The sequence below is a fragment of the Ranitomeya variabilis genome, chromosome 4, assembly GCF_051348905.1.
Source record: "Ranitomeya variabilis isolate aRanVar5 chromosome 4, aRanVar5.hap1, whole genome shotgun sequence".
NCBI lineage: Eukaryota > Metazoa > Chordata > Amphibia > Anura > Dendrobatidae > Ranitomeya > Ranitomeya variabilis.
Window position 1 is genome coordinate 265,313,640 of NC_135235.1, and position 24,279 is coordinate 265,337,918.

The 24,279-nt window shown below is 48.3% G+C and overlaps 1 protein-coding gene across 4 annotated transcripts in view; it reads left to right on the forward strand.

Moving 5' to 3' along the window:
• The first annotated feature begins 3,806 nt into the window (after positions 1 to 3,806).
• HOATZ (HOATZ cilia and flagella associated protein) overlaps positions 3,807 to 24,279 on the forward strand; it is a 44,143-nt gene continuing 23,670 nt past the window's right edge. The window contains exons 1-5 of one of the 4 annotated variants that reach the window (XM_077249803.1): positions 3,814 to 4,087; positions 6,254 to 6,289; positions 7,637 to 7,707; positions 18,749 to 18,808; positions 23,613 to 23,665. In XM_077249803.1, coding sequence (XP_077105918.1) covers positions 3,907 to 4,087; positions 6,254 to 6,289; positions 7,637 to 7,707; positions 18,749 to 18,808; positions 23,613 to 23,665 — 401 coding nt within the window. In that variant the 5' untranslated portion in view covers positions 3,814 to 3,906. Of the gene's footprint in view, positions 4,088 to 6,253; positions 6,290 to 7,636; positions 7,708 to 18,748; positions 18,809 to 23,612; positions 23,666 to 24,279 lie in introns of all 4 variants that reach the window. The other 3 variants (XM_077249804.1, XM_077249802.1, XM_077249805.1) reach the window with 3 other exon arrangements.

A 24,279-nucleotide genomic window follows, 5' to 3' on the forward strand; every position in this document is an offset into this window, starting at 1 on the left:
AGTAATGTTAAAAATAATAAACATTGGTTAAATACTCACCCTCTGATGTCCGGATCTCCTCGGCGCTCCGGTTCCAAAGATGCTGTGCCGAGAAGGACCTTCGTGACGTCACGGTCATGTGACCGCGACGTCATCTCAGGCCCTGCTCGCACAGCAACCCTGAGACCGGACGGCCGCGTGCAGCGCTGAGAGGTGAGTATAGCATCATTTTTTATTTTAATTCTTTTTTTTTTTACACTATTTATGCTTTCCAGGGCCTGGAGGAGAGTCTCCTCTCCTCCACCCCGGGTAGCAACCGCACATTATCCGCTTACTTCCCGCATCGTGGGCACAGCCCCATGCGGGAAGTAAGCCGATCAATGCATTTCTATGGGTGCAGAATCGCAGCGATTCTGCACAAAGAAGTGACATGCTGCGGGTTGTAAACTGCTGCGTTTCTGCGCGGTTTTTCCCGCAGCATGTGCACAGCGGATTGCGGTTTCCATAGGGTTTACATGTTAATGTAAACGCTATGGAAACTGCTGCGGACCCGCAGCATCAAAATCGCCGCGGATCCGCGGTAAAACCCGCAAAGTGTGAACATGGCCTGACAATACTTGGATCCACTGTAGCCCTCCATACTCCGTACCATCCACAATCTAGTGGGAAAGTTGAGAGGTTGAAAGGCACACTGAAGGGACAATTGACCAAAATGATGCAGGAGACTACGGCTCCATGGCCAGAGCTCCTAACCATTGTAATGTACCACATTCGTACTACCCCTAAGGCAAAACATGGCCTGTCCCCATATGAGATATTGTTTAGTGCTAGGCCCCCAGTTGCAAATTTCCAGTCTCAACAGTTACCAGAGGAAACTGACCGTGCTGTTCAATGTTATTCAGCTTAGTAAAAATCTTGCTAACACCCATGTTTTAGTTTTTTTCTTCCCTTCCAGATTCAGCAGAAACCGACACTTGTCACAACTTAAAGTCTGGTGGTTTCGTGGTCGTGAAAAGCTATGTCAGAAAACACGGACTAGAACCCTTGTATGACGGTCCCTACCAAGTCCTCCTCATTACTCCTACATCAGTAAAGCTGGAAGGAAGGCCGACGTGGATCCACGTATCGCACTGCAAGCTGGTTAAACAGACTAGTAGCAAATAAGGGGACATAATGTTTTGGTTTTTCGTATTGCCATATAATAATATTGATAACCGCATGGGACAGCCTAAATTCCCCAATATCCTTGAATAATAAGTTTGTACAATATCATGAAAGATTAGTAGTACAGATGGGTATAGCCAATAAAATTGTCAGTTCTATTTTCATTTACCCTATGATTACACAAATGTGGGATAAATTGGTTAGGGCCACAGACTATATGGATGATCAAATTTGGGATATATTGGATATACTTAATACTACTGTTGTTGTCCAAAACCAACTTATCATAGTCACTAATCAATATACTATAGTACTGGATTATTTAACAGCAGCACAGGGTGGTGTCAGGTTATTGGACCCGCATGCTGTCATTATATAGATCCCAATAGCACTATGAAGTTAAAGTTAGAGGATATTCAAAGACTCAGAGATTAATATGATGAAGACAATGACCGTAATAAGGACAGTTGGTGGGCAGACACCTTCTCCTTTCTTCCTTTCTTAATCCAGCCAATTGGTTTGAGGGACCTGGGGGCTGGATAGCTGGAATCTTGCAAAGTTTGTTATATATTGTTGCCTTTATCCTTGTTATCTATGTAATACTAAAACTTGTTCTTTGGTGTATTTCTGTATGTTCCTCACAGTGGAAATTGACAGGTTAAATCTCTGAGACAGCTTTTTGTATCCTTCCCCCGAACAACTATGTTGAATAATCTTTGTTTTCAGATCATTTGACAGTTGTTTTGAGGAGCCCATGATGCCACTCTTCAGAGGAGATTCAAACAGGAGAACAACTTGCAAGTGGCCACTAAGTAGCTTTTCTCATGATTGCATACACCTGGCTATGAAGTTCAAAGCTCAATGAGGTTACAAAACCAAAAAATGTGCTTTAGTAAGTCAGTAAAAGTAGGTAGGAGTATTTAAAACAAGAAAATGATAAGGGTGCCCATACTTATGCACCTGTCAAATTTTGTTTGAATGCAGATTGCACATTTTCTGTAAGTACAATAAACCTCATTTCAAGGCAAAAACATTACTGTGTCCAACAGTTATTAGATATATGAAACTGAAATAGCTGTTGCAAAAAAAACAACAATTTTTATTAAACATTAAGCTTAAGATTAATAGGGGTGCCCAAACTTTTACATATAACTGTATATTCTGTGGTTTAAATGTTCCCTTTTAGTTTTTTGAGCAGTGTATATATATATGTATATATATATATTATATATATCAGGTATGGAGGACATATATATATACCAGGATGGAGGGAGGGGCCCCCAGGGTTCTAGTTACGCCACTGGTTGCACCAATGATATTTCTGCCCAAGATATTATATTTTGGGATCCGTTCAATCATCTAGTTGCTTCTTATACACTTAGCGCACAGTTAATGACAGGCAGTAGGATATTATATACCTGGTGGTAATTATGCCGATACTGCGAGTGTAAGACAGGAGAGTATTCGGCATCTATTGAAGAGATCACTACAAAACATAACTGGAAACCTGTGAGTTCCAAGACTATGGGCTGTTGGGGAGTGAATGGCGGGGGCCTATAGAAGGCTGCACAGGGGCTGCATGCGACGCTTATACTGGAGCTGAGGGGACGGTTCATCCACAGCAAGAATCCACGTCACATGCGGCAGGCTATGAAGATTACATTGATTTTCTTTCTGCCTTGTCTAATGCCAACACTCACCGCCCTAAAATACATGCATGTGTTCTAACTGGCGAGAGGGGAATTAAGCCGCCCCTAACTCTGTCCCCTCACGGCACCTCTAGCAATAGGTTATCATATCAGGCATGCAGAAATACAACATGCCCAATCCTTCTCTTCTTAAATTCTGCCATACATATTAAATACTTGGGGCTTCTGCCAGCATTGAGTGGCTTGTCCATCTGTGGAGACTTTTTCATGTTTGTAATTATGTTCCGTTAATAATTTGTGACCGTTTTATCATTCTGCAGCCTCTGTGCTGCGCTGTCTGCTGCTGGCTGCAGAATGAGTCATGTGAGAACCCGTCAGCGAGCTCATTCTGATGGACGCTTGTCACTCTTACGCCTTTTTCTGGCTCCGCTCGGCTGATTTATGACCACATCGACACTAAGTGTGCAGGAAACAAAGAACTTGTAGGAGCCAAAGGGAGAAAAAATTGTAATGAAACCCAAATGCACAAAATTGAGACTATCCCAAAATACACCGGGGACATCCGGCGTGTCTTCTGCAGCGGGAGGGGGAGGCGCTGCAGGCCTTGTAATCACGGCCCCCTGCCAGGTGTTTGCCAACCATCAGCTCTAATACCTGACAATTGGGCATCACCGCCAGGTGAGCGGAGCCTTATATCTCCCCATCACTTCATCTACTAGTCAACTGTAGAATAAAGACCCACATCCTCCACCCCTCCCCTCATCATTCAGCAGCCCTCCCCTGAGGTATCCCCCCACCTCCAGCTCAATAATCCGCCTTTATACAGAATATTGCCCCTGTGCTCAGGTATCAGCCCCCAGCAGCAGTGTCCCTGGCTGCAGCAGTGTCAGTGTGGGATCCTGCAGCAGTCCTCAGCTCCTGCACAGTCCCTTCCATACCATTGTCATCACGTGACCTCCTGTACCATCACAATTACTTACTGCGCCTGCGCCGCTTCCCATCTCCATGGTGACATTGACTTCTCAGTGCGCTTGCTTCTAAAAGGATTTACCCTCTGCGCCTGCGCGGCGTCTCATCCTCATAGTAACGAGTATTACCGCTGACAGAAGGCGGCATGGCCGGCACGGAGGAGTCCGGTTATGACGGGTACACGGTGTTCGCCGGATCCGCTGAGCATGACGTGATGTGCTGTAAGATCTTCTGGAATTCCGTCACCCTGCAGCCGCCGCTGGAATCCAGGCTGGTGTCCGGGGACGTGGAGCAGAGGCGGCGGCCTGCCGGGGAGGCCGGGCAGAGTGAGTGATGCCACGAGATGCGATAGGACCGAGCATTCCCACCCGATCAGATCCGAGGAGTGGAGATCGGTGATGAATTTACTGCCATAGGATGGAATCATTAATCCACTGCCCCTCTCTGACCCCTGGGGTGATGACCCTCTATAACTGACCCCTGGGGTGATGACCCCATGACCCCTCTGTAACTGATCCCTGGGGTGACGGCCACTCTATAACTGACCCCTGGGGTGATGACCCTCTATAACTGACCCCTGGGGTGATGACCCCTCTCTACTGACCCCTGGGGTGATGACGCTCTATAACTGACCCCTGGGGTGACGGCCCCTCTATAACTGACCCCTGGGGTGACGGCCCCTCTCTACTGACCCCTGGGGTGATGACGCTCTATAACTGACCCCTGGGGTGACGGCCCCTCTATAACTGACCCATGGGGTGATGGCCCCTCTATAACTGACCCCTGGGGTGATGGCCCCTCTATAACTGACCCCTGGGGTGACGGCCCCTCTATAACTGACCCCTGGGGTGACGGCCCCTCTATAACTGACCCCTGGGGTGACGGCCCCTCTATAACCGACCCCTGGGGTGACGGCCCTTCTATAACTGACCCCTGGGGTGACGGCCCTTCTATAACTGACCCCTGGGGTGACGGCCCCTCTCTAACTGACCCCTGGGGTGATGACCCTCACTAACTGACCCCTGGGGTGACGGCCCCTCTCTAACTGACCCCTGGGGTGACGGCCCCTCTCTAACTGACCCCTGGGGTGATGACTCTCTATAACTGACCCCTGGGGTGACGGCCCCTCTATAACTGACCCCTGGGGTGACGGCCCCTCTCTAACTGACCCCTGGGGTGATGACTCTCTATAACTGACCCCTGGGGTGACGGCCCCTCTATAACTGACCCCTGGGGTGACGGCCCCTCTCTAACTGACCCCTGGGGTGACGGCCCCTCTCTAACTGACCCCTGGGGTGATGACTCTCTATAACTGACCCCTGGGGTGACGGCCCCTCTATAACTGACCCCTGGGGTGATGACCCTCTATAACTGACCCCTGGGGTGACGGCCCCTCTATAACTGACCCCTGGGGTGACGGCCCCTCTATAACTGACCCCTGGGGTGACGGCCCCTCTATAACTGACCCCTGGGGTGATGGCCCCTCTATAACTGACCCCTGGGGTGACGGCCCCTCTCTAACTGACCCCTGGGGTGATGGCCCCTCTATAACTGACCCCTGGGGTGACGGCCCTTCTATAACCGACCCCTAGGCTGACGGCCCTTCTATAACCGAACCCTGGGCTGATGGCCTCTCTATAACTGACCCCTGGGGTGACGGCCCCTCTATAACTGACCCCTGGGGTGATGGCCTTTCTATAACTGACCCCTGGGGTGACGGCCCCTCTATAACTGACCCCTGGGGTGACGGCCTCTCTATAGCTGACCCCTGGGGTGACGGGCCTTCTATAACCGACCCCTGGGCTGATGGCCCCTCTATAACTGACCCCTGGGGTGACGGCCCTTCTATAACCGACCCCTGGGGTGACGGCCTCTCTATAGCTGACCCCTGGGGTGACAGCCCCTCTATAACTGACCCCTGGGGTGACGGCCCTTCTATAACCGACCCCTGGGGTGACGGCCCCTCTATAACTGACCCCTGGGGTGATGGACCCTCTATAACTGACCGCAGCATTAGATGCAGGTAAATCTCGCAGACCTGTGAGCTTAGTAGAATTATTTCTGATTAATCGCACTAGATATATAGATTTCTGGCAGCTGTAAGTTTGCGGATGATCCCGGCTCTCTGGGCTTTTCAGGAAACACTATTGATCACTAATATCAGACCATGGAGCGGAGGTCCCGTCCACAGCGCGGCAGTAATCCCCCCCGTCTGCCCACACCGTCCTCCACCATTAATCCTCTAATCACTACATTACATAGGCCTGGAGATCACTGCGATGGCTCTGGAGCTGAAAGCGCCTCGTCAGGGCTCATCATTACAGGGATCAATACACATTTGCTTTTACCCAATGATCGCGTATAATGATAGTCAGATCACGGGGATGAACAATGGCGCGGGGGAGGGGCACTACCAGAGATGATATCGGAGGGGGGACGAGTCAATGGCTTATTATTGCCTTCACTTCTTGATTTTTCCCTTTTATTTTTAGGAAAGACGTACCCCCTGGAGGAACTGGAGGACCTCAGTAAGTATAACTCATGGGGGGATATATCAATGCCTGGACGCCTGCTTTCTGGCAAAGGGAAGTTTTATTGCTTGGGGGTAGCTTTAAATTCCTTCCCCTACTGGTGATAATGTTATGATTGCCAAAACACATTCACACGGGTAATGTATAAACCAGGGGGACAGATCCCTAAACCTGAAAAGCCCTTCTCTGACCTTTGTCCCTGCCTGACCACAGAGGTTTGAACCTTAAGGTAACACAATGGCGCTCTAACACGACAGCTACTTACCCTAGGATCGCTAGAGTATCGGGTCCCTAAGGAATAAAGGGATCACACACAAAACAACTGCAACTAAAGCAAAGTGAATGAATCCAACAAAGTTTATCACCAGCAGAAAACACCAGTAGGGGAAGGTATTTAAAGCTGCACCCGAAAGGTGATAGGACAGACAAACAGAGTAAGTGAGAAACACTTGTTACCCAAAACCGACAGAAGCAAAGCGAACAGAAGTAAAACGCCCAAAGAAAAGGTGAATCTGTTGCGGCTCAGCGGAAATAGACGCACACCGAACACCTTGACATCTCGGCCTCCACCGATGTGCTGCAGAGTCTCCTGTCAATCAAAGCTTGCACGGAGCGGCGAGTCACCACTCTGTACGCAGGTCCCGGCACTTTGATTGACAGCTGACACTGCGGCATATCTGTGCAGACAGAGCTGTCAATCCAAGTGCTGGGTGTGCGTCCAGCCGCCCCTCACAATATCCCTGAATGCCGGCAGTTGCCGGGAGGAATAAGTAAATTTTCTCCTGGCGACATTGTAACGCTATTTACCTATACATTAACCCTATATCTGCAGGTAAATGGCACTTTCTGAGCTGACAAGTTCCCTTTAAAAGAAGGGAGATGCAATGGTCAAAGTTACTATTTAACCCCTTAGATGTGGATGTCACTCACTGATAGTGGGGGGGAACATTTCCCCACCCGCAATCAAAAGATCATGTCCCTTGCAGAAGCTTAGCAAAATGTGAAAAAAAAATGAAAAGCTCAAAGTTCAAATTGCCCTCATTCCGAAAAATAAAAAACTAAATTCATTTAGTATCGGCGCATTTATATAAATCCAATTTTATACATTGAAATATTTACCCTATGGGGTTAATGCTGTAAAGATCCAGAATGTTTTTGTTTTTTGTGGTGCGGGGGGGGGGGGGGGTGTTGGTCATCTCACCGATCTGCAGTCGGACCCCCGCTGATCTGATGCCGATGGCCGCCTGTCCTCTGGATACGTACATTGTGCATCGAGTGGAGTAAACGCATTATTATTTTATGTCTCCCAGATTATGTCATAAATCAGATTTCTGTCGTTTTCAGAGACAGAATATTTTTTATTGGAAGCACAGAGAGTACAAGATATGGAACAGAGATCCGTTTATATGGAGAAGGTAAGGGCCAGTTCTCGTGTTCTCTCCTTAGGACCATCGCGCAGTAAATCACAAGGAAACACAGAAATCTTTCTATCCACGAGCTGGTCATTGCAAGAAATCAGCTCTTGGGCATATCTGACTGTGACACGAGTCGCACGGCCAATGGGGTCACATGGCAACCCCCTGGGTACCCCAACAAGCAAGTCGCAAAAAGTCCATCCCGGACCGATGGAAGTAGGGGAGAGTCATTGTTTCTACAGCAAGTATGGGCGGGTCTTTGTCTCTCTACAGGAAGTAGGGGCGGGTCTTTGTCTCTCTACAGGAAGTAGGGGGCAGGTCTTTGTCTCTCTACAGGAAGTGCGGGTGGGACTTTGTCTCTCTACAGGAAGTAGGGGCGGGTCTTTGTCTCTCTATAGGAAGTAGGGGGCGGGTCTTTGTCTCTCTACAGGAAGTAGTGGCGGGTCTTTGTCTCTCTACAGGAAGTAGTGGCGGGTCTTTGTCTCTCTACAGGAAGGAAGGGGCGGGTCTTTGTGTCTCTACAGGAAGTGTGGGCGGGTCTTTGTCTCTCTACAGGAAGTAGGGGCGGGTCTTTGTCTCTATAGGAAATAGGGGCGGGTCTTTGTCGCTATAGGAAGTAGGGGGCGGGTCTTTGTCTCTATAGGAAGTAGGAGCGGGTCTTTCTCTCTACACTAGAGTAAATACAGCGGCACCTGGTGACAGCAGAATTCGCAGGAGCAGGTTCTGGTGGAGACGTGACACCTGCCTATCACAAAAAATTCAGGGACGAGGGCTTTCAGTTTATGGCAAGGATACCACTGAGCAATCTCAAATTCCTGCTCCTATAATGCTGGCAGAATGCTGATGAAGTGGAGCCACCCATTACAGAAAAATCCAGCATGGTTTGGCCACTTGTGTTTAGCTGCACTCTCCGGTCTTGCCGTTAAAGCAGTTTGTCGCCCTCCTTCATCACAACAGGGCAGTAGACAATGTTACCATTTTGCTGCCTTTGCCCCTTATTGTGACATTAGGTTGCTGATGGTGGTCCTTCCGTCCCCTCAGTCATCTAGACAATGTCTGTTTTGCTGATATAGTAATTTCCCCAAATATTCCAGCAGCCGATCTAATCACCGCCCTGTGGCTGGCAGAATGTAGCCGAGACGTGGCCGGCGGAATGTAGCCGAGGTGTGGCCGGCGGAATGTAGCCGAGGTGTGGCCGTCCGAATGTAGTCGAGATGTGGCCTTCTGAATGTAGCCGTGATGTGGCCGGCCGAATGTAGCCGAGACGTGGCCGGCCGAATGTAGCCGAGATGTGGCGGGCTGAGATGTGGCCAGCCGAGATGTGGCCGGCCGAGTGTAGCCGAGACGTGGCCGGCTGAATGTAGCCGAGATGTGGCCGGCCGAGTGTAGCCGAGGCGTAGCCGGCCAAATGTAGCCGAGACGTGGCCGGCCGAATGTAGCCGAGGCGTGGCCGGCCGAATGTTGCCGAGACGTGGCCGGCGGAATGTAGCCGAGACGTGGCCGGCGGAATGTAGCCGAGACGTGGCCGGCGGAATGTAGCCGAGACGTGGCCGGCGGAATGTAGCCGAGACGTGGCCGGCGGAATGTAGCCGAGACGTGGCCGGCGGAATGTAGCCGAGACGTGGCCGGCGGAATGTAGCCGAGACGTGGCCGGCGGAATGTAGCCGAGACGTGGCCGGCGGAATGTAGCCGAGACGTGAAAAGCCTCTAATGTTGGGTCTTACGTATCAGTGATTGCCCAGACTTTCCTTCTGCATCAGTCGCGTTGGTTCAGCGCTGTGTTTATGGCTGCCGTGTCCTTATACATTAATATTCATTGCCCAAAACCCATTTGTAGTTCATCTTCTAGGAAAGAAAATCATTAGACATCGAAAGCGGGATGCCGGCATTTATCTTGTGGGATTGATCATTGTCAGAGGGATATAGGGTCTGCTCGGGACTCTAATGGACAAATGTCAGACGTATATTAAGTACAGCGAATGGAGTAATTAAACAGGGGCTTGGTAATATCCCGCTATGTATTTCTTAACGATTTTTCCATTGATCCCGGAGAAGATTCCTGCAGATGAAAGCATTCACATTGATGTATTATCGTTAGTAGTAATAATGGACGGATTTACGGCAACTGGCAATTTTTTCTTGATTTGTTTGCTTCAACAATTTTATAAAATGAGTGAGACCTCAGGGAAGGGGCATGGTGTCACTTACCCCAAAATTGAATTATAATCAGTCCTGTGTACATTGGGAATAATACTATTATATGGGATCAAGTCTTCCCCTCTACAGGCTCGTTCAGTAATTTTCAGTTGTCTCTGAGCTAGAGGGTTTAGACTAGTTGTTATAGTCATGATATAGGCAGTGATGAGCCAATATACTCGTTACTCGAGATTTCCCGAGCATGCTCGGGGGTCCTCCGAGTATTTTTTAGTGCTCGGAGATTTTGTTTTCCTCACCGCAGCTGAATGATTTACATCTCTTAGCCAGCTTGATTACATGTGGGGATTCCCTAGCAACCAGGCAACCCCCACATGTACATATGCTGGCTAACAGATGTAAATCATTCAGCTGCCGCAATGAAAGCTAAATCTCCGAGCACTAAAAAATACTCTGAGGACACCCGAGCATGCTCGGGAAATCTTGAGTAACGAGTATATTCGCTCATCACTAGCTATGATGTCTCCCATACACAGCACACATAAGACATAAGGGATTCCTGCTCTCCAATGTAGCACATGTCCAGAAGCCGCAGTATGGAGGACAATGTACAGAAGTACTGAGCAGTGTAGATGTGAATCCAGTATTGGGTGAGGTAAACACTTACCAGGAATCTGCAGCCCTGTCTTTGTGCGTCTATGACTCTCCCTGCTCCTCCCCTTCCATAGACTACAATAGGCAGCTGTAATCTGATCCCTGAGTGAGATTTTAGTGTGTCTTACCTAGAGCAGGATGGATTTTAGCTGTTTTTCGTAATAAACAATGAGTTCAGGAGGTGGGGGAAGGGTAAGAAGCGGTTCATAAGTGGAGAAGCTGATCTTTCTGATAAGATATATTACAAAATTTCTTATATTCACTTGTACAATTGATTTATGGAAAATTTGGTGACACGACAGCAATTTGTTAATAGCATATCAGAAGAGCTCGGATTATCGTAGCAAGCAATGGGAACATTTCAACTGTTTCCCCAAGACCGTTTTTGAGTTTATGGGGCGTCATCTGCTGACAGTTTCCTTTCCATTGGGTTAATTTGGGTATTTCTGTAAAGGGTGAGAGAGTGCGCTGACCCAGAAATCACTATCATCCGTACGAGGTGGTGTAGTTCAGGACAAGGTGTTGCTGTACCTGCCTTCGTTTTGGAGACCATAAATCTCTCCTTATTGGAGTCACTACGTGTTCCCTCAGTGCTTCTGATCTTGGCATGATGGCCTGAGACTTAAGCAAGACAGCTGTGCAGTTGAGTTTCCTTTCCTTTGTAGATCCTTTCCTATTTGCCTCATAATGAGCTTTCACGACTATACATTGATGATAAGGATAGGCAAACGGTCATAAATCCTGACCAACCCTTGTGCCATAGAGGTTCTACCTAATCCTTAGCAAGTTATCTACTACCAGGACCGCCGATCATCTGTGATGGACCTTGTTAGAAACTTAACCTCGACGTCCGTCACCCGTAAACCAGTATGGGATCCTATTTGCAGATTTGTTCTCTTTTTTACTTGACTGGCATGTTAAATGGCCTCCATTATGGTCCATGGGTGAATGATGCCACCGGTGAGTGGCCATTTAATGGTTCAATCATGAAAAGCCCATGACGTATCCATTAAATGCCATAAACTTCCCCAAACTAGCGCAGTCTACTAGTAAGAACACAACAGGACCCTCTTATGGCCTCAGTCTGGTAATAGGGCCTTGTGCCTTATGGACACAGTTAGTGGGTACACATGATCACAAAGGCATGAAGCCCTGCCGAGCCGAGGAAGATGCGTGACATGAGCATCCGTCAACCACAATGACGGTAATGCGGCACGGCTTATTCTATCATTAATGCAGCATTTCTCCCTCGACTGCAGATCACTTCCCGCTGAAGTCCTCTTATTGACGGCTCTTTCTTAGAGATTTTTAATTACCAGAGTCCCCACTGGTGTAACCACCATACGACTCTACCCAGAAGATCATACTGGAAGCAAGCGCACTCCGCAAGGAGCAATTAATTCTTATAGTAACAGGTCCCCCAAGAGCCTCGTACACGGCTGTAATTCCATTATTTTGTGTGAGGCTGTGAACATGGACCCCAGGCTATAAAAGTCAGCCATCCAGGATGCCAAGATGGGATTCGCTCACTCTAGCAGCTGAGGCATTCCTGTACGAGCCAGAAAGGCTGTAGAGTTCACATGTTTGCACCGACCTTTTAGATATGAATAGTATTAGAATGTGATAGTGAAGGACCTCAGTGACGGTGAAGGACCTCAGTGACGGTGAAGGACCTCAGTGACGGTGAAGCACCACAGTGACGATGAAGGACCTCAGTGACGGTGAAGGACCTCAGTGACGGTGAAAGACCTCAGTGATTCCACCATTGATATTTCGTGTTAACCTCATGTTAGAAGGGTTAAGGGAAATGTCTGCTGCTTTTGCACTGGACATCAAAATCTGTTTCACTAATATGTAGAGTATTTTTCTTTTGCATTGTTTTGGGGGAACATTTGTGGCTTTTACATTAATGCTGGAGGCAAATGTGGCTTTTCCACTGTTATATGGGGCATTGTTGGGGAAGAGGGGGCTGCACTGTATATGGGGCTTTGTTGGGGAGAGGAGGCTGCACTGTATATGGGGCTTTGTTGGGGAGAGGAGGCTGCACTGTATATAGGGCATTGTTGGGGGAGAGGGGGCTGCGCTGTATATATAGGGGGCATTGTTGGGGAAGAGGGGGCTGCACTGTATATGGGGAATTGTTGGGGAAGAGGGGGCTGCACTGTATATGGGGAATTGTTGGGGAGAGGAGGCTGCACTGTATATAGGGCATTGTTGGGGGAGAGGGGGCTGCGCTGTATATATAGGGGGCATTGTTGGGGGAGAGGAGGCTGCGCTGTATACGGGGCATTGTTGGGGAAGAGGGGGCTGCACTGTATATGGGGAATTGTTGGGGAAGAGGGGGCTGCACTGTATATGGGGCATTGTTGGGGGAGAGGAGGCTGCAGTGTATATGGGGCATTGTTGGGGGAGAGGAGGCTGCAGTGTATATGGGGCATTGTTGGGGGAGAGGGGGCTGCGCTGTATATGGGACATTGTTGGGGGAGAGGGGGCTGCACTGTATATGGGGAATTGTTGGGGAAGAGGGGGCTGCACTGTATATGGGGCATTGTTGGGGGAGAGGAGGCTGCAGTGTATATGGGGCATTGTTGGGGAAGAGGGGGCTGCACTGTGTATGGGGCATTGTTGGGGGAGAGGAGGCTGCAGTGTATATGGGGCATTGTTGGGGGAGAGGAGGCTGCAGTGTATATGGGGCATTGTTGGGGGAGAGGAGGCTGCAGTGTATATGGGGCATTGTTGGGGGAGAGGGGGCTGCGCTGTATATGGGACATTGTTGGGGGAGAGGGAGCTGCACTGTATATGGGGCATTGTTGGGGGAGAGGAGGCTGCAGTGTATATGGGGCATTGTTGGGGAAGAGGGGGCTGCACTGTGTATGGGGCATTGTTGGGGGAGAGGAGGCTGCAGTGTATATGGGGCATTGTTGGGGGAGAGGGGGCTGCGCTGTATATGGGACATTGTTGGGGGAGAGGGGGCTGCACTGTATATGGGGCATTGTTGGGGGAGAGGAGGCTGCACTGTATATGGGGAATTGTTGGGGAAGAGGGGGCTGCACTGTATATGGGGCATTGTTGGGGGAGAGGAGGCTGCAGTGTATATGGGGCATTGTTGGGGAAGAGGGGGCTGCACTGTGTATGGCTTTTGCATTATTACAGAGAGCGTCTGTGGTTGTTGTGCTGTCATACCGTCTATCTCTTTTGAATTGTTATGGGGGCACCCGGTGCGGTTTCGCTTTTCCGGGGGCCTTCTCTGATTTGCACCAGTGTATATATACCTGTAAATATTAGAAATACTGGTTGTTGGCAGGGACAGAGTTAATCCACTGCGGTAATTAAATCTCCGTGATGCCGTCCTGTCTCCATCATTAACCTAACGAATACTGTCGGCCCATTCCCCATAACGACCTCTATTAGATTATGCAGGCTTGCCGGGAGTTTGATGTCCCGCACTCAGTGATCGGAGCGCTCGCATGGCTTCTCCCTTCTGTCTGTGCCCTGGAGAGAGGACCACAGGAGAAATACTTTCCTTGTACTTCTCCCGATTTCATTCTTCTAGCTGCATTTACAATTGGCAGAATTTGCAGAGATCTGATTTTCTGTTGTCATTTTCTGACCCTGATTATCTTCAAAATCCATCCAGGATTTCTCTTGTGCAGATCCGTAGTGTGAGAACGTGCCCTTTGTAGAAGCTGCTCGGGAGCATATTCAGGACTGTATGAGTGCAAGATGAGAAACGCATACATGACCCGCGAGGAAAATGACTCATGAAAATACAGTCGTCTGAATGATGCCACATGTGAATGGCCACCTCCCAAATCTCCATGCCATTGAATTACGTCAGAAAGAGAAGTATCAACCATGTTAAATTACAGTCCCTCTTCTTTTTTTTCTTTTTTTTTTGCCGCCAGGAGATAAGCCGCCGCCTTAGGTGCTTGGCAGCAGCTTTCGCTCATCTTCCTATTGAAAACACACAAATGCTCAGCCTAGTTTCACCTCTGCCATTAGATCTTTGCACCCATCAGTACTGGGTCACTGTAATATCAGCACATCCCATCTCCGTTATGTTCACTGTATAAGACCCCGGCCCACCGGTGTGTCCCCCATCATCTAAGACTTGGTAATTCTGCTCTTATTCCAGTAAAATTCTTTCTCTTTAATATAAAAACGATCCCCTGGGCCCAGCGCCAGCCGTACACATCTCCATAGTATCTCCTGAAGAAGCTGAGCTGTGCAGCGCGGGTCATTCTGCAAGTCAGCAAACCCGCGCTTCCAATTAATTGCAGCAGCAGCTCCCAGTCCATTAGGAAACATTAAACATTTCTTTCCAAATCAGATCAGCGGGGGAGCAGAGTCGCCTCGGCTGCCGATGGATTTAACCATTTTAGTCCTGTTCACATCTGATGGGATTTCACATTTTTCCACATTCCTGGCTGATGCGTAGTTATACGCCTGGTGGTTTACACTTCATGAGTTAAAATATCTAATTGATAGGAGTCCGATTCAGCTATTTAAGGGGGTCTCATGGTGCATCGCGAGCGCTGCAGCCCCTACGGCCGGGTTGGTAGCCCACTACTCGTTTATTGGCGGCATACTGCATTGAATGGGTTTATAGGATTGGATGTGATCAGGTCGCTCCGGTTATTGGTGGGATGCAAGATTGAAGAGAAGGATCTTACTGGGTCGTCTATGTATTAGTGGAAAATGCTGCAGTAACAATATAAGGCACAATAGGGTCTCATCCAATGATTGGATGTGATTGGGTTGCTCCGTGTGTTGGATGGTATACAAGACTGGGGATATATAGGATTAGATCTGATTTGATTGCTCACATAGTGGTGGGATACAAGATTGAGGGGATTTATAAGATAGGATCTGTTTGGATCACCCGTGACTTAATGGGATGTGAGATTTGGAGTGATTTAAAGACTGGGTCTGACATTATTTCCCCATGTGTTGGTGGGATACAAGATGGAAGTGATTCATAGGGTTGGATCTAATTGTGTCACTGATGTACTGGTGGGATATGACATTTGTAGAGATTTCCAGGATTGGATCTGGTTGGGTTTCCCTGTGTGTTGGCAGCATACAAGGTGTAATTGGTTTATAGGAATGGATCTGGTTGGGTTTATAGGACTGGTTCTGTTTGGGTTTATAGGACTGGATCTGGTTGGGTTTATAGGACTGGATCTGGTTGGGTTTATAGGACTGGTTCTGGTTGGGTTTATAGGACTAGATCTGGTTGGGTTTATAGGACTGGTTCTGGTTGGGTTTATAGGACTGGTTCTGGTTGGGTTTATAGGACTGGTTCTGGTTGGTTTATAGGACTAGATCTGGTTGGGTTTATAGGACTGGTTCTGGTTGGGTTTATAGAACTGGATCTGGTTGGGTTTATAGAACTGGATCTGGTTGGGTTTATAGGACTGGATCTGGTTGGGTTTATAGGACTGGATCTGGTTGGGTTTATAGGACTGGATCTGGTTGGGTTTATAGGACTGGATCTGGTTGGGTTTATAGGACTGGATCTGGTTGGGTTTATAGGACTGGATCTGGTTGGGTTTATAGGACTGGATCTGGTTGGGTTTATAGGACTGGATCTGGTTGGGTTTATAGGACTAGATCTGGTTGGGTTTATAGGACTGGTTCTGGTTGGGTTTATAGGACTAGATCTGGTTGGGTTTATAAGACTGGTTCTGGTTGGGTTTATAGGACTGGTTCTGGTTGGGTTTATAGGACTGGATCTGGTTGGGTTTATAGGACTGGATCTGGTTGGGTTTATAGGACTGGATCTGGTTGGGTTTATAGGACTAGATCTGGTTGGGTTTATAGGACTGGTTCTGGTTGGGTTTATAGGACTGGATCTGGTTGGGTTTATAGGACTGGAACTGGTTGGGTTTATAGGACTGGATCTGGGTGGGTTTATAGGACTAGATCTGGTTGGGTTTATAGGACTAGATCTGGTTGGGTTTATAGGACTGGTTCTGGTTGGGTTTATAGGACTGGACCTGGTTGGGTTGCTCATGCATTGGTTGGTGATTTATAGGACCCTGTAGCATAAGGATCTGGGCTCTACATTACTGCCTTCATTGATTAGACAGCCCCATCACTCAGGTTAATGAACTCTGCCGCTTGCCCGATGATAATTAGCAGATTGCAGCAAGCAGAACGTAGACAAACATTTCTGCTGTTCATAAGAAGATTATTATTGGGAAATGTGGGTATAAATGGCCGCCGAGTAATTACATGACATATAACAATGCTGAAACTAAGCGAGATCCATGACGTGAGTGATCACTTTCTGCAGGGGTGATATTTCTCCGCTCAGGACAGTAAGAATCAGACAGGCCCATCAGATGCCAGGACAATTCTTCAGTGGGCACTGATATGATGATGGACACCAGGGCTCTGTTACTAACATGCCGTCCACTCTTTTTCAGTGGGCAGTTCTTTGTGATCAGCATTCTTCCAGAATTTTAGGTGCAAAACCTCCTTTCCCTCACCTCCTAGCATGTACTGCTCTTGTCATTGTCCAATAACTTGCCTGCCCGGGTTGAAAGCCCAATTGTTTTATGTCTGTATGCAATTTGTCAGACAGGAGAGTAGAAGCAGAGCGTTAAAGACCCACTTCCGCTTTCTGTAGAGCAGGGGTGGGGAACGTCCTGCCCGTGGGCCAATCTCATCTGCTGCAGTCAGCAGCCACCAGCCACTCTGCTCGTTAATGGCCGCAGGCCCTTTAATTCTGCAGAGGTGTGTGCGGATGGCCCAGCGCCGCCCCCAACGCTGATTCAACTTATCGGCATCAGACGCTGATATATTTGAAAGCAGTGATGGAGGAGAGAGCGTCAGATGCTCCCTCACCAATCACTCCCCCTCTGCTTGTGCCCAGTGGGGGTGTGATGACGTCACTATCGTGCGCCGCGCTGTACCAGCAGCGGAGCCGATGAGACTGGAGCAGTGCGGGGAACAAGGAGGAGGGGTGAGTATTGTGTGAGTATGTGTGTATGCATTATACTGTGTGTGTGTGTGTGTGATTGCAGGGGCTTCACTATACTGTGTGTGTGTGCACTCTACTGTGTATTGGGAGATCTGCACTATACTGTGTGTTGGTGGGGAGCTGCACTATACTGTGTGTTGGTGGGCAGCTGCACTATACTGTGTGTTGGTGGGGAGCTGCACTATACTGTGTGTTAGTAGGGGAGCTGCACTATACTGTGTATTGGAGGGAGCTGCTCTATACTGTATGCTGGGGGAGCTGCTCTATACTGTGTGCTGGTGGAGGAGCTGCACTATACTGTGTTGTCGGGGGATCTGCAGTATACTGTGTTTTTGGGGCGCTGCTTTATATTGTGTGTTGGAGGGAGCTGCACTATACTGTGTTTTGGGGGAGCTGCTCTATATTGTGTTTTGGGGGGAGCTGCTTTATACTGTGTGTTGGGGGAGCTGCTCTATACTGTGTGCTGGGGGAGCTGCACTATACTGTGTGTGTGTGGGAGCTGCAATTTATTTAAATATTTTAATCAATATAGTTTGTTAATTTTTAAGTTAATATTTTTATTCCAAATGGCCATTGGTAGAAAAAACTTCACCACCCCTGCTGTAGAGGGACAAAGACCCCCCTCCGCTTTCTGTAGAGGGACAAAGACCCGCCTCTGCTTTCTGTAGAGGAACAAAGACCCGCCTCTGCTTTCTGTAGAGGAACAAAGACTTGCCTCTGCTTTCTGTAGAGGAACAAAGACCCGCCTCCGCTTTCTGTAGAGAGACAAAGACCCACCCCCGCTTTCTGTGGCGGGACAAAGACCCGCCCCTGCTTTCTGTAGAGGGACAAAGACCCGCCTCCGCTTTCAGTAGAAGGCTACAGACCCGCATCTACTGCCCGTTATCAGTTTCCATGTCAGGGTTGCTACAGTTGAATTAATCTTGACAACAGGCAGTTAACAGCAAATTACAGTAAAAAGAAGACACTTAATGGCCGGGCACTTTGGAGAAATTCGTCAGGCTGAAAATTTACATTTTGGGTTTATATAGTACACAATATGAGCATTGAAACGACAGTGATCATTTAGGTCACTTAGCTTTAAATTGTGAGATGTGTAAAGAGTTTGTCCAAAATCAGAAAATAGGGTCACTGTTTTTTTTTTTGCTTGTTTGTTTTTTTTCATTCCAAAAACAGCACGACATCTATGTTTGGTATTGAAGTTAGTATGAAGGTAACAGTTTTGCTATATTTTGTTTTGTAAAGGCTAAAAGAAGAGAAGAAATCATCGCCCTGCTAAAAAAGCAAAGAGAAGATCGTATTAAGGTAGTTATGACTTAACTAGATGGTAGCCCAATTCTAACGCATCGGGTATTCTAGAATATGTATGTAGTTTATTTATGAAGATTTTAGAATAATGCATTGAATACACAGGATTCGGCCGGCCGTGACCAATTAGCGAAGCGTGGTTCAAATCCCGCTCCAATTCGCAGCCGGACTGTGCCTGTCGCTGATTGTTCGCGGCCGGCCATGTAGTATATAACAGCCCACGTAGTATATTGCACAGCCACGTAGTATATTGCACAGCCACGTAGTATATAGCACATCCCACAGAGTATATAGCACAGCCCACGGAGTATATAGCACAGCCACGTAATATATAGCACAGCCCACGGAGTGTATAACAGCCCACATAGCATATAACACAGCCACGTAGTATATAACTGCCCACGCACGTAGTGTATAACACAGCCCACGTAGTGTATAACACAGCCCACGTAGTGTATAACACAGCCCACGTAGTGTATAACACAGCCCACGTAGTGTATAACACAGCCCATGTAGTGTATAACACAGCCCACGTAGTGTATAACACAGGCCACATTGTGTATAACACAGCCCACGTAGTATATTGCACAGCCCACGTAGTATATAGCACAGCCCATGCAGTACATTGCACAGTCCACGTAGTACACTGTACAGCCCACGTAGTACATTGCACAGCCCACGTAGTACATTGCACAGCCCACGTAGTACATTGCACAGCCCACGTAGTACATTGCACAGCCCACGTAGTACATTGCACAGCCCACGTAGTACATTGCACAGCCCACGTAGTATATTGCCCAGCCCATGTAGTATATTGCACAGCCCACATAATATATTGCCCAGCCCACGTAGTATATAGCACAGCCCACATAGTATATTGCACAGCCCACGCAGTATATAGCAATGTGGGCATCATATCCCTGTTATAAAAAATAATTAAAATAAATAGTTATATACTCACCTTCCGTTGGCCCCCGGATGCAGGCGAAGTGGTTACCGACGCTCCTCGCGCGCTCCGGTCCCAAGAGTGCATTGCGGTCTCGCGAGATGATGACGTAGCGGTCTCGCAAGACTGCTACGTCATCATCTCGCGAGACCGCAATGCATGGAGCGGTCACCGGAGCGTCGCGAGGAGCGTGGAAGGGCGGTTCTGGATCCGAGGGGCCGACGGACGGTGAGTATATAACGATTTTTTATTTTTTTTATTATTTTTAACATTAGATCTTTTTACTATTGATGCCGCATAGGCAGCATCAATAGTAAGAAGTTGGTCACACAGGGTTAATAGCAGCAGTAACGGAGTGCATTACACCGCGGCATAACGCGGTCCGTTACCGCTGCCATTAACCCTGTGTGAGCGCTGACTGGAGGGGAGTATGGAGGGGGCACTGACTGCGGGGAGGAAGGAGCGGCCATTTTGCCGCTGGACTGTGCCCGTCACTGATTGGTCGTGGCCGTTTTGCCGCAACCAATCAGTGACTTGGATTTCCATGACAGACAGAGGCCGCGACCAATGAATATCCGTGACAGACAGACAGAAAGAAGGACAGACAGACGGAAGTGACCCTTAGACAATTATATAGTAGATACCACAAATAATAAATATCTGTGTGCTACATATTCTCTCAGACCCACATATATGTACAGTATGTCCATTGTCGTGTCCTTTATGAACCAACGCCATAAATGATTTGGAGCTTTCAGTCTTTATAGCAGAGCATCACTTGCCTTCTTCTCAACCCGTAGCCACTACTGGGGCAATTGAGCAGAATGGGGGCAGCACGTCTTCTACTGGGACAGTGCATTTTCTTCTGTGGCCACGCACCTTCTTCTGTGGCCATGCACCTTCTTCTGTGGCCGTGCACCTTCTTCTGTGGCCGTGCACCTTCTTCTGTGGCCGTGCATCTTCTTCTGTGACCGTGCACCTTCTTCTGTGGCCGTGCATCTTCTTCTGAGGCCTCGCATTTTCTTCTGGGGCCGCGCACCTTCTTCTGGGGCCGCGCACCTTCTTCTGGGGCCGCGCATCTACTTCCAGCTTTGCTATCAAACAAAAGAGCCTTGTATTTCTTCTCTGCGTTAATGTGCATCTGCCGCTACCGCTCCATTCCTGGCAGCGAGAGACGGGGCCCTATTGTTGAAATAGGTGGGGACCCCGGGGTGCAAGATGGGAATACCCCCTTAAATGGTGCCATTGCTAAGAATTACAGTTTAACTAAATCCCTGCAGCATTTGTGAGTTTCCACGCTGGAGCAGAGCGCACACATTTGCTTTCTACGTCTCCCCGGGCGGGGTGGCACGGCTTCCACCATTATGCGCTGACTCTGAGCCGATTTATCACAGGTTGTAATAAGCAATTTGCATTATAGTTAACGAGGAAATGCAATCATCACAGATTGATGCTGCAGCGGCGGCGTGGGCCGGGGAGTATCATCCCGCCAGCGTTACTACAGCTGCTAGCAGTGATTTATGGAGCCATCGTTCTGCCATTTTCTGCTGCCGCCCTGATACTTATTGATCTTTTTTTTTTCGGTATTAATAATACATGGTAGGCTCTCCTCAAACAGGGTGGCCGCAGCTGTAATTACCGCTTCTACGCTCCTCTCTGGATCAGTTTTCTGTTGATCAATGTTTGTAGTGAAGCAGCAGAGAACATATTGCATTGTTGGCCGGACGGAGCCGATTGGCGCACGCACAAGAGCGCTTAAGAGGCACAATGGCACCTAAAGCTTGATGGTTGGACTGAGAGCTTGTGTGATTTATACAGGACAGAGCAATATAAAGGGGCAGGTAGCCAGCGACGTTCTGCTGCGGTCTACATTTTGGGTTCTCTTATCGGTGATGTTGGTCACATCTGCGCCAGCTACTTAAAGTGCCCGCTTGCTCGTCATGAAGTTTGAAGAACTTTTTTTGACTCGTCCTCAGGGCCACACAACATTTATAATTGAAGGTCCAAAGTCTGGAATTAGACAAAAGTTTGGGGTCACCATTAGCTGCAACTTCAACACATCTTACCCTGCGAGGTACCAGTAGACACGTTTATGCCAGAAGTGCTGCCATAGACTACCCCTTATATTTGGGGAAGTGTGGCTAGCCTAAAGGGGCCCTCCAACCCCAAATTATTACCCCAAAACCTCCCAAAATGCTTTAAAGTTAAATATACTGTAGGCACAAACAGTCTCCTTCCACTACTTTTCTAGTGCTGCTTGATTCCCCCGCCCTTGTTCTTGCTTCCTGTTCTTCTGGCAAGACAACCGCTGCCCCCAATCCCTGGCTGTAGCAGTGTCCAATGCATCAGTGATTGGCTGCAGCAGTCACAAAACAAAAATGTACAGAGATTGACTCAATACATCCTGTTCCTGTCATAGAGACATGTGACTGCAGCATCCAATCTTTGGCCACAGAAGTGATGCATTGATCACTGCATCAGTCAGGCAGTGGCCCATACGACATAAGAGGAAGCAGGGTGATTAGTGGAGGGCTAATGCTGGAAGACATACAATGCTGGAAGACCCTCACCTGCTTTCTCTAGATGCTGGAAGACCCGACCAGGCTTTTTCTAGATTATCAAAAACCCGCCCCCGGTTTCTCTAGATGGTCAAAGACCCACCCCCGCTTTCTCTAGATGGTCAAAGACCCACCCCCGCTTTATCTAGATGGTCAAAAACCCGCCCCCGCTTTCTCTAGATGGTCAAAGACCCACCCCCACTTTCTCTAGATGGTCAAAGACCCACCCCCACTTTCTCTAGATGGTCAAAGACCCGCCCCTGTTTTCTCTAGATTGAAAAAGATCCTCCCCTGCTTTGGTTTAGATCTACAAAGACATGCCCCCGCTTTGTGTAGATGGGCAGAGATCTGCCCCTGCTTTCTTTAGAGCAACAAAGACCTGCCTGTACTGCCTGTAATCCCTTTCTACTGCCTCTAATGCAATGCTGGCAGAGATGTAAGGGGGGTACAGCATATTATTTTTTTCATTTTTACCTATTCTGGACAGCCCCGTTAAGACATGCCTTGAAATGCCACAGTGGTACTGTGGCGCCTTGGTTCCGGTAGGATGAGCGTGGACTATCAGTGTGCATTGCCCTCGCGGTCACCCTCCCGTTATTTCAAGAGGTCATGTGAAATCAGGAGGCAGCCGGGCAGCGTTTCGCTTACTTACAGGCTTCTTTCCTGCGGCTTTTAGCTGAGGAGTGACGGATGGTGACACTCTAAACAAAGTTTTCTTCATCTGAAAGGGGCAAGAGCCGTCACACGCCGGTGCCATTTACACGTCTCTCTGGAGTCGCCCTGTCAGCGCGTTCAGCATCTTTCTTCTTCTGGTGCTCGGGGTTACAGTAAATGCAATATAAATCCAGCAGAATTTCAGATCCGAGACAGATAAATGCAGTTCAGACGGCTCGGGCGCTCGCTTTCCTGTCTGCATTTCATCACTGGCTTGTCTTTACTATGTAGGATCATTTCTAACAGCATTATAGGATCTCCTGGCTGCAGTTCTGGGCAGCGGCGTAACTTCAAGCTCATGGGCCCCAATGCAAAAGCTCGAACCAGACCCCCAATTATTGTAAATCTTGTATAGTAATGGTCTTTTCCTAGGGGCTCCTTGGGGTCCGGGTGCAATTGGAATCCCTGCACTTATTATAGACCAGTGACATCCCGAATATTCCCCGATCCCCGGGATAGTGTGTGGTTATTGGTTGGATCCGACCCATCATTGGGAGAGGGGATCGCTCATGCTGTTACCTAATGCTATATTATATTATTGATTCACTTACATCGTATTATTCTGTATCTTTCTTCCATTTAGAAAGAACTTGTGTATTTTGGACGTACACCAAATATGCAAATAGAAGAGCGAAGGTAAGTTGGTCCCTTTAACACTTATCCATAAATGCGGACCCCCACCATCCAGCTGACTCTTGAGTGGAGCAACCCATGAACTTGCGCAGGCCAGCAGCTGCCTCATCTGACGGATCAGGTGCCCCTCGTAATAGGCAGGACTCCCAAAGATGAGCCCCTCCACCTGCCAGACATGTATGGTTCATCCTGTGGACTATGCCATCATTGTCTTTGGTCATTTGAATCTACATAATGTATATCTCTGCAATTTTGTCCAATGATCACATTAATTTCACCAGATCTTACATGCACAGATAAAAAAGTCTGTGTTCACTCAGACCCCTCGCCTCCTACAATGATCCCTCACTCTCAATTCACTAGTAAAATTTGTCTTCAGCGCAGATTGCCTGCTCACTTAGAGATCAGGTTATAGCTGCTGCCGATAGACATCTATGGAGTGGAGGAGGTGGGAGCTGCAGAGAGTGAGAGGCACAGATACAGATACTGCTTCTAGTACATTTTTTGATCATCTGCCCCCATATCCTGGCTTCACAGCTGCACTGTTCAGTACTGTTGTATAATATCCTCCATGCTGCTGCTGCTGCTTCTTTGTATGTGTACTGCTTCTTCCAGTA